The following is a 10943-nucleotide window of genomic DNA, read 5'->3' as shown; positions in this document are numbered from 1 at the left end:
TGGCCAAAAAGGTTTGAACCACGCACCATTTAGCAAGACACTTGGATAAGTACCTGCCAAAAGATTATTTTGTCTTTCTTCAAACTTTGAGGCGATTTGAGTGTACATTCTTAGACATGACCAGCAGATGGAGCTCATGTAAAATACAACAACAGCAAAAAAGTCAAGTGGTTACTTCAGGAGGATAGTAGCCTATCTTTCTCTATGTCTAATATATATTCATTGCTACTAACTAACATGTTTTCCTGTATAATTAATCATACACGTATTCTCATTTCAAGAGGAAAATGTAATGGATGTGGAAAATAAATTAGCAAAATAACTTGAAATTGGCTTTATGCAATTTATTACAAAACAGTACAAAAAGTACTCTCTAAAATATTGTTCGGTAGCCTAAAAATATACTTCATGTAATTTCAAAAGAAAAAGATGTAACATGAATGAATCAATCGCACATATTACATTAAGGGTCTGATTAAAAAAAATAAAAAAAACGTTCCTTAGTAACAACTGCACAGTGCACACTTTAAAATAAGTTAAATACGCTCATTATAAAACAATTTAAATATAGTTTAAATACTGCTTGGAGTAATGATACATTCAGTGTCTCAAGTGATAGGGAATTCAAACGCTTTAGTTGATAACATCTGTGTCCGGCAGATAGCTACTGGCTGCTGTCCTGGTGTCTGTTTTCAGGTCTTCTGTGATTTCCCATCATGAGGCCAGCGCTCCAAATCACAGGATTCTGATTGGGCAGTCCTGAGTCATGTGACAGGATGGAATTCCACTCACAGGGATTGTAGGGTTTCCAAATCTCCCGTTCTGTTCTTCCTTGCTCTTCCGTACTTTCATTTATGCCTTTGGGTTTTGTGACATTGGGCAATCAGACATCTTAAATGTGGTGGTGTTATTAATGTTCTTGCTGTTGCAAAATAACAAAAACAAAAGTGCACACGTTAAACTCATGCATAATGTATGACATGTTATATGTGAACAACATATATAATTGTCTAGAGAGTCTTATATATTGAATAAGCAAATTAACTTTTTGATGCTTAACCTAAAATCTCTAGTTATTCTTAAGAATATCGTCATGTTTAGGGTATATAGTAGCACTTTACAAGAAGGTTTTATTGTAACATGAACTAAGAATGAACAATACTGCTACAGTGTTTATTAACCTTAGTTAATGCTAATTTCAACATTTTCTAATACATTACTAAAATAAAATGCCTGTTAACATTATAGTTAATGCACTTTGAACTAACATGAACAAACAATGAAGATTAATAGCAAGTGTGCATGTTAGTTAATACAGTAACTAATGTTAACAAACGAAACCTTATTGTAAAGTGTTAACAGGTTTATTTGGTCCCATTAAATGTGTGGCTAATATTGTCTGGTGTTATTTAATCATAACTTATAAAAAAAACAATAGTGACAATAAAAGTGGTCCATACCTCTTCCAGCAAGACTGCAGGTTCTGGCCCTGAATTGTGTGTGGATTCAAGCAGCGCTTGTCTTTATTTGTATTATTTGATTTTAGTGTCAGTCTGCAAACATTAAAAAGACATCAAAATTAATGCAATTCAGTCTGACTTCTATGATATTGTGTCAGCAATGTTAAGATTTGCATCCCTATATACTTAGCAACTTTGTAAAATGCAAGGTACTTTATGGCATTTAATCTTCTCAATTATGCAAAAATACATTGCATCTTCCTATACATTGCATACAATATGCGTAATAAATGATATCAAAGTTGTTATCACATGCATATTGACACTTACATGATTTCTACTTTGTTGCATTTTGGATTTTTGGGGAAAATGGCGAACTCTTCAATAGTTTCCTTCCGGACAGCTTTCTTCAATTCATCCACGCACTGACACCGGACAGGTATTTCAGCTAGAACTGTTAGGAAATGACATTGAAAGGTTAACATAAAATGCATGAATCTGACAGAGAATTGTGTTTCTGCACAAAAACCCCTCTGGATAATGTAAAAATTCCTGCAAAAACGAGCTATAATAAGTGCATTTTAATGTCTTACCTCCATTCAGTTGAACACAAACTACTGCAAGCATTAGCAGCACAAGGACTTTGGGTAAAAATGCCATAACTTGTTTGTTATTGAAGTAAACAGATAAGAAAAGCAAAGAGTTGCGTTCCTAAAGTTTGATGAGCTTTCAAAGAAAGTAGAAAGTGCTGTTGGAGCTGTAGTGAAAGTGTGAGGAGTGAAGTCTCTCCTCTGGGTTTTATAGGTCGCAGGAACCCCACTCCCCCTAACATCATTTCCGAGCAGTCATGTAGTTTCCTACTCTGGAAATTCCACATTTTTTCATGTTGGGACAAGAGGGAGTGAGTAAGTGCAAGTGAGTGAGAGTGTGGCAGATTAAGAGATTAAGTGAAAATACAAATCAAAATAAATGCAGGATAGAAATAAAAATGAGATAAGAATATATTACTGATGATATATTTACAGATTCTCTCTCATATATATATCTGGGGCTGCATAGCCGCTGACAAGTCATGGTGCACATGCTGACCCCTGTCCACAAACGAAAGTGACAACAGTGGGACATGAGCGTCAGAACTGGACCATGGAGTAGTATACATATTCGTTCCGTCATGAATCGCTAGGGCACAGGCTAAAAGGTCCTTTACATGCTATCTGGAAGCAAACACATCAATTACCACATTGGTCAAGCTGATTGGCTTCTGCTGATCCTGCAGCCAATGATATTGCTTGCTCAACATTGAAATAGTCTGGTCTCCATTAAATTGTCTCCAGCTCCACCTGCCTACATCTGCTATGGAATTTATGTACTGTATATAAGATCTGAATATAAGAATAATGATCCTGTATACGTGTAAAACAAGTATGCCAAGAGTGTGTCAGAGTGTAATGAGAAGCACAAAAAGACAGCTTGTGTGCCTTACTAACGGGAACAAACTTCCATGTTCGATATGCAGATTTCACTTCTACTGTTAATGAAATATTGGTAGGCTACATGGATTTCACTCAAATATGTGATTGCTTAGTTGTTATAATTCAGATGTGCTACAGTTTTGTTTGCTTTTTGTGGGTGGGTTTTGTGGTATGCCAAAAAGTGTTTAGGCCTATTTTAAGGGGGGTGGGGGGGGGGAGCTGTTTCATGCATACTGAGCTTTTTACACTGTTAAAGACTTGGATTCCCATCCTAAACATATAGACAAAGTTTCAAAAACTAATGTTGGACGTTTGATGGAGTATTTCTGTGTCAAATATACTCCTTCCGGTTTCTCACAAGTTTCGGAGAGTTTTTTCGAGTATGGCTCGGCTTGACGTTACTAGAGCGGAAGGTCCTTGTATGGGCCGTACGGGCTCTTCTCCCGGTACGGTGCGCGCGCGCGTGACTAGAGCGAGAGAGGAAATGCACGCCCATAAACACTCGCTCAGCTGCAGATCCAGTCGTCCGTGAACACTTATGTCACGCGCCGCGCTCCACTTTATTCCTATGGGTGACGTCGAGCGACTTCAACGCTTCAGCACAGTATTCCGGGAAGGCAGCGCTGCATTTGAACCGATTTGAACGCAGAAATGACGGGAAGCTTCACAACATCGCTTCAGTCGCGTCGCAAAGTGGATTTCCACGCCACTGCTGTCACAGGACTTCACCGAATCATACCAAAGAAGTGTGTTTTTGACGGAGCGGTCCCAGCGATAAAGGTTTGGTCCTGCTTTGGAAGCAGCCGGTGAGTAAAACTGCTTCAAATGTCTGTGCTGGTGGCTACCGTCGCGTGAGTAAACATCAGTAAACGACACGATCGCGTGCTTCGTCATTCAAATGCGCTAACGGACTCCATTGTTGCTCTATGTATAACGTTACACTAGTCTGACGTGCAAAACCGTTTTGCTTGCTACTGCTAAGGTTTAGTCGCATACAATAGTCCATAAACCGAATCATGTCCTGATAAACTGCGAGTAAAGACACACAAATGTTGACAGGCCACTAAATACAGTCCATACCACAGAGACGGACGTCCTGCTGCTGCTGTTTCTCCTGTTCAATTTATTTCAGCCTCCGAATGATTCTGGATCATATATCTATTAGCTGAGATCGATAGCCATGGGTTTCTCCATGCTTGAGGACGTCACCGCTTTGTGCGCTCGTCATTCTTTAGCTCCGCCCACACGATACGCCTCCAGGCGCTCGTTTTTTTGTAAAGCCCATATTTCTTTTATAAATATAATAAAACTAAAGACTTTTCGGAGATATGAAGGATGCAATACTACTCTATAGGTACTCAAGATTGACATGAGATTGACTGAAACTGAGTGTTTCACCCCCCCCCCCCCTTTAACATCTGATCATTTGTACATTTGACCAATATTTACAATACTTTCAATGCAAAGATTTAAATATGCAGTATGAAAATAATTTTCAAATAAATATTTTTCTTAATCAAAAAACCTTTTCCCATCTTGATAAAAGGGGGATTCGTCTTATAATCATGGTCGTCTTATATTCAGAACAATAAAGTGTCTGTTTATGCAGAGGGAGCATATCGTACATGCTCACAGTGGCATGTCTGTGTATCCATTAGCAGTAGCAAGTCAGGTCTAGTCTGCCAACACCAAATGTTGCCATATTCAATAGAATGCTATACTATTCAGAGTTGTCATGATATAAAAATTAATCAAAATTTATTTTTAGATCATGCATCAACAAAAATTAAATAAGTATTATTCTCCCTGGAAAGCATTTATTGTGTATCTCATTTCCAAAAAAAACACTCAGCAGCATAATGACGCATATCATTGCCCGATCATGTGAACACTTCTGCTATCTGTCTGACATGTTGAGGCTGATACCTCATAATCATGATGTCTGATTTCCAAGAGATCTTTTCCCATGCAATTACATTAAATGCAAAATGCACAGGGAGATATTTAGTTCAGAAATCAGAATTGTTTTTGTAATTCACCCTTTAGTGCTCTATTTAAGTAATAACGTCTAAAGTCAACGATAATGAAGATATATTATCATTGACTTTAGACCGTATTACTTTAAATAGAACCTTAAAGGATTCTAACAGGCGCTTCATATATTGAATATTTTTGGGGTTTTCCGTCATGGGATCATTTTATGGATTTAGTGTAAAGCCGTGTTTCCGCCGTAGGACCTTTCTCCAGCTAGGGACCCAGTGTGTTTTGACTGCAGGGATCAGGGTCTAAATTAAGTTCCAGGTAAAAAAATGCCCCCCTCAGAAAGTCCCTGTTCGCAAGGTAGTACATTTTCAAAGTTTAGGGACTTTCGGTGGACTTTCGGTAGGGGTCTTGGGTGCCAAACATGTTAATGGGTGGAGTTCACTGAGCATTTTGATTGGTTGACTCCAAACAGCGTTTAAATTACAAGCATCATTTTTTAAATCTGTTGCGGTGCGTGCAGTAAGAGTTGTTTGCTATTCGAATCAACAATGGACTTTAAAAAATATACGAGCGATGGGCCGACAACAAGGTTCAGGCTTTATTAAGCTTACATGCCAAGGACGAAATCCAGTCATACCTCACCGGACTAATTTGCCTAATCTTCACGGTATTTAGACCACGATGCAAACGCAGACAGCAACAGGTCTGGGGGTTCAAAGTTCCTGGGACAAATTGTTCCTGGTAATTATGGAAGAAATATGGCTTACGCACTACAAGTAACATGAGTTAAGTAATCAGATGTCTTTTTCAAGTAACTAGCAAAGTAACGTATTACTTTTAAATTTACAACGAAATATCTGAGTTACTTTTTTTAAAACAAGTATTGCGCAAGATGTCATCCGGAATGGCAGCAGCTGAAAGGTTTGCTTGAGCTGCGTCCTCTAACTGTACAGTGCATTTCCTACAGCCTGAGACTTATTCATTTCGCTTGTAAAAGAGCCTTTACATTTGCCAAAAACAGTACTTTTTAAAAAACAAACAAATGTATGCAATTAGTACTTTTTAGGGAGTGATTCGATATTGTAACACATTACTTTAAAAAGTTACTTTCCCCAACAGGTTTTAATTAATGAATCGCCCTTTAACACACTTTTCAATGTAATATTACTTTAATGTATAATGCAATAATCTAAGACATTTCTTCTTATATAGAACCTTTTTGGCTTAAAGGGTTCTGTAAAACTGAATCAAGAACCCTAGGGTTCCATATAGAACCCCTGTTAAGGACACTTCTGGCTTCCATTATATAGAAAAAAACACTGAGAAGTGTTTTCAAAAAAATTCAAAAAATTAAAATCATACAGGTCTGGAGTGGGGAGGAGTAAAGAAATAATGAAATAATGAGTGTTCATTTTTAGGTGAAATATCCTTTTTAGGCCATTTTACCCCTAAGTTAAGTAACATTATACCCAAAACACCAATCATAAACTGGCCTAGTGCTGACCTCATAGAATAATAACGTGTTTATCTTCTGCATTTAAGGGAAATGCTAAAGATTGTGGATAGCAGTGTCAACCAGTGCTGGCTCATTTCAGAATTAAACCATGCTTTGAGAAAGCGTGATGAGTAAGTTGTTATGACCCATTTTCATGGATGAGGCGAAAGACAGGAATGCAGAGAGAAGGCACTTGTCCTAAATTACTGTATTTTTTCCCTTACACCGTACACCACTTTTTGCTTGTATGAATATATATATATTTTGTTTTTCTTTTGTTGTATTTCATTCCTCTAAAACACTATGGTTCAAAAAATAATAATTTAAGAATTACTTTTATTCAGCAAGAATGTCACACTAAAAATGAACACACTAAAGTCACACTAAATCCGTTTATACTGTTACAAAACATTGAAAAAAGTCAGTTTCCACTAAAATGTTAAGCAGCATCATAGGTAATAATAAGAAATGTGTCTCGAACAGCAAATCATCATATTAGACTGATTTCTGAAGGATGTGACACTGCAGACTGGAGTAATGCTGCTGAAAATACAGCTTTACCATTTAGCATTTTAAAGGGGTGGTTGCATGCGATTTCACTTTTTTAAGTTAGTGTGTAATGTTGCTGCCTGAGCATAAACAGTATCTGCAAAGTTACAGCGCTGAAAGTGCAATGCAAACGGAGATATTGTCTTTTATAGTTATGGCAGTTTATTGCCTACAAAAACGGCCGGTTTGGACTACAACGAGCTTCTTCCGTGGCGTGGGTTGGTGACATCATAAACCCTCGCTCGTCACCGCAGATGTGACTTCTGCCCGTAATGGTGAGGGGCATGGCGTTTCCGGCAACCTGGCACTTCAACCAATAAAAATACAGGAAACTACATTTGGCCATCTAACCAATCTAAGACCATTGCGTTTTTCAGAGGGATGGGCTTCATAGAAGCAGGAAGCAAACGAGCCGTTCAAAGGACAGCGGAGATGGTGTGGAATAAAGGTCGAATACAAGAAAAATACGGTGTTTAAAAAAATAATAATTAAGTATTAAGACGTGATACTGCGCCCCAAAAAACAACCAAGCCTAGAAAAAAAACACGGAACCACCCCTTTAAAGTATATTCAGCATAACATTCGAAGCGGGTGGTATATTATTATAGAAAAGAGTTGTTTAAAATAATAACAATATTTTACAAACTAGATAAAAAGGTTTGTTGAGACAAAGTTTGAAGGTGGCTTGAGAAAGCCTGAGCTGAAAGTTTGAAGAAGTTTGTTAAAAGCTTATGTTTTCAGTTTGAAGTAGTTTTAATGCTTAAAGATTGGCGGTTTTGAAGGCAGAATATAGTGTATCAGAAGATGTTTAGCACATTGCTAGCATGAATTGGAACATGGATAGCATGTTTTAACACATTGTAGGCATTAATTAGTATGTTGCTAGCATGATTAGCATGTTATTGGCAGGATTGCTGGCAATTTAGTATGTTGCTAGAATGATTTAGTATTTTGATAGAATGATTTAGCACATTGCTGGCTTGATTTATCTTTCTAGCATGAATTAGCATTATTTTGAACATTTCTTGCATGAATTGGCAAGTTTTTGCACATTGCTTGTAGCCTATTACTTAGCAAATTGCTAACATGATTTAATATGTTTCTAGCATTATTTAACATCTTGGTAGCATAATTTAGCACATTTATTTATACATTATATTCAACCAAGCTTAATCTGGTTACACTTCAGGCCTGTGATATTAATCTGATTGTGCTTTTTGATTTTGGCTGGCAATAATTTCAAATAGATGATGAGGTTAAACTATTAAAAACCTTCTGCGTTCTGTCTTGCGCAACTTCCTTCCCTTCACAGCGGTGAGCATGGTCCCCCTAAACCTTAACGCCAGAAGATAGTCGAGATATTTTGCATTCTCAGATTATAAAGCAAGGTTAATTATGTTCTTAATTTTTATGTTTATTATAAAAAGATATATTACACCCAAATGCAGCCTTGATGGGCATAAGAGACTTAAAATATATATTTTTCAATCTTACAGACTCAAAACGTTTGAACGAAAGTGGATTTTACATAAAACAAAAGTAATTGCTTAGAGGCTTGTTGCAGACACATCAATTTGTAAATAGTTTTGCAGAGTCACTCTGAAATAAGCAGTAAGCGTTAATAAGATAAAGATTCCCAGAACATAAACAGAGAAGGAGTACGCCATTGCCACATCAAAATGAGAACTGGGAAGGACGCCATTCATAAGCAATTCTTGGGAAGTCATGATCAACTCATTCGCCCAGTATGCAGACTGGTTTGCATTGTGTGGCCCAGAAATCCCCTTACCATTGAAGCAGAGAATCCAGAAAAGCAAAAGAGAGACAATCTGTAGATCGGCTGACAAGATTAAAACTATGCAAAAATAAGAGGAGATTAACTCGTCCTTTTTGGAGGACATCTATTCAGAAAGCACCTTATTGGGAAAATGATCTAATTGCTCTCTCTGACCATGGACTTGATGGCAGCAATCTTATGTTTACATTAGCAGTAACTTCATGCACACACAGCTTTTCACAGCCCGTTGCAGGGATTCAGTCCAGAACGATTGTGCAAGGTTTTTTTTCTTCTTTTTTTTTCTTCTTTTTTTTCATCCTCTTGGCAGCAACACAGCATTCTTTTTTCCCTAAGTAAATCATGGCCAGCGTCTGAGAACCACAGTGGTTTAGGGGAAATCGAAACTTAACTGGTGTGTGTTTAGTAATGCCTGCTGACTCTGTGCATTTGCTGCGTATTAGTCTTTAAGTGCATTTTCATATTATTTGTATTATTATACTATACATTTATTTATATAGTCTACAGTTCATTTAACTGCACATTTACATTCGTGCTTCAGTCGCTGGTCATGTTATCACAATGGAAACCTGCTATTAAATAGTCAAATTGAAACAGTACATATCTTACATATCTTTTAAAATGTCATTTATTCTTATGATGTCAAAGCTGAATTTTCAGCATCATTACTCCAGTCTTCAGTCACTTGATCCTTCAGAAATCATTCAAATATGATGACCGGATGCTCAAGAGACATTATACCAATATCTTTGTTGAGGATTCTTTGATGAATAAAAAAGCTTAAAATAACAGCATTTAAAAAAACATAGAGTTTTGTAACATTATTTTCAGTACATATCTATTTAATGCAATGTAAAGAATTATTGCTGAATAAAAGTATTACATTATATATAGCAATATTTAAATGTGCAATAGCTGCTAAACTTAATTTATGAAACGACAAAAAATGGGAAAGGTTACCAAAAAATGTCAGATGGTGTTTAATTTACTGATATTAATGAAGCTTATTTTAGTTATTGGGATGCAGCCCTTGTGACAGCCCCTATTTCTGCTCAAAAAGCACAATCTTTAATATTAAAGGCACAATGTGTAAGTTTTTTATGAAATTTACAACAACCATTAGAACAATGTAATATATTGTGTTGACCTGTACTTACATTTTCTGAAATGTTTTCAACAATTTTAAAATTCAGAGAAATGCCTTATTTAAACCAGGACACAAACCGTGTCCTTTCATCGTCTAATGACATCATATCCGCATTAGCCTCAATTTCCAGTTTTTCTTACTTAAAAACCATTGAAACAAAGATATATTATGCATTTTATTTGACAGGTGATCAAATGTTTGGATATACATTTGTCAACAGAAAACTGATCATTGTTGATCATTGCACAACACGGTAAATTTGATTGTTTGTATCGCTTGTTTTCTTGATTTACCACGAGTACCATGTTTTACCGCATATCAGAGACAACACTACAATGCCAAGTGGCGTACATAGCATGATCAGAGAGAGCTTTCTCCATCATACATTTTTTAAATAATTGCATGTCTATTAGCAACTATCATTTAGTCATCCTGTTTTTATTCATATGAAATTCAAATATCATTAAAGTGCACCAAGTCTCTCATACCAGCCAGAGAGCAAACAAACAGAGTAACATTATAGCACACTTGTCAACACACTCAAATTTATTTAGTATGATTGTTTTAACCAAGCCTGCAGCATCCCTCTCAGAAACTGAAGCTTTCGCGCCTCTATCGCCCCCCAGTGACCGGTCCCGGTATAGCCGCCCCTCTGTGTTTTTTAATGGACGCGAGGCAAACTAAACAATAAAACTACACTTCAAATATTTTTCCCCAAAGTTAGTTTATGTCATTGAAGGCAGTTATCATCACGATGATTTCATTTCAAGTGTTTATTTATAACATAAGTTTAGTTTTTGTTAGTTATGTGATGCTATAAAACGGAGGGTGTGAGCGTGTGACATCATGATTGACAGCTGAGATCGACGTCTTCTCTGAGTGAAGAGGCACTAACGGACTTTTTGCAGGATTTTTGGGAGCAGATTGGCGCTTTAGCTTTAATTTCTACATTTCCATAACTGTTTATTCAGGGTATTCTCACAAAAATGCGTATAAATAGTACGAGTGTGCAATGTCGTGGAATGTATACGCCAAAACTCAT

At 36.8% G+C, this 10943-nt stretch overlaps 1 protein-coding gene across 1 annotated transcript; it reads right to left on the bottom strand.

Annotated features, from left to right (window-relative positions):
- Positions 1 to 316: 316 nt before the first annotated feature.
- On the bottom strand, positions 317 to 2217 carry cxcl18b (chemokine (C-X-C motif) ligand 18b). The gene is made up of 4 exons (XM_067442634.1): positions 2054 to 2217; positions 1791 to 1914; positions 1461 to 1553; positions 317 to 922 (listed from the first exon to the last, which is right to left on the bottom strand). The coding sequence occupies exons 1-4, from the start codon at positions 2118 to 2120 to the stop codon at positions 853 to 855; spliced, it is 354 nt and encodes a 117-aa protein (XP_067298735.1). The 5' UTR covers positions 2121 to 2217; the 3' UTR covers positions 317 to 852.
- Positions 2218 to 10943: the final 8726 nt, after the last annotated feature.

The sequence above is a fragment of the Pseudorasbora parva genome, chromosome 4, assembly GCF_024679245.1.
Source record: "Pseudorasbora parva isolate DD20220531a chromosome 4, ASM2467924v1, whole genome shotgun sequence".
Lineage (NCBI taxonomy): Eukaryota > Metazoa > Chordata > Actinopteri > Cypriniformes > Gobionidae > Pseudorasbora > Pseudorasbora parva.
This window is presented reverse-complemented; position numbering and strand designations above follow the sequence as displayed.

Bases quoted from the DNA above. Each gene is read 5' to 3' on its own strand.
- cxcl18b (XM_067442634.1), bottom strand. From the start codon at position 2,120: ATGGCATTTTTACCCAAAGTCCTTGTGCTGCTAATGCTTGCAGTAGTT. The intron at 1,915-2,053 runs GTAAGACATTAA...ATTTCCTAACAG, and splicing joins TTGTGTTCAACTGAATGGAG to TTCTAGCTGAAATACCTGTC. The intron at 923-1,460 runs GTATGGACCACT...ATTTTGCAACAG, and splicing joins CTGCAGTCTTGCTGGAAGAG to CAAGAACATTAATAACACCA.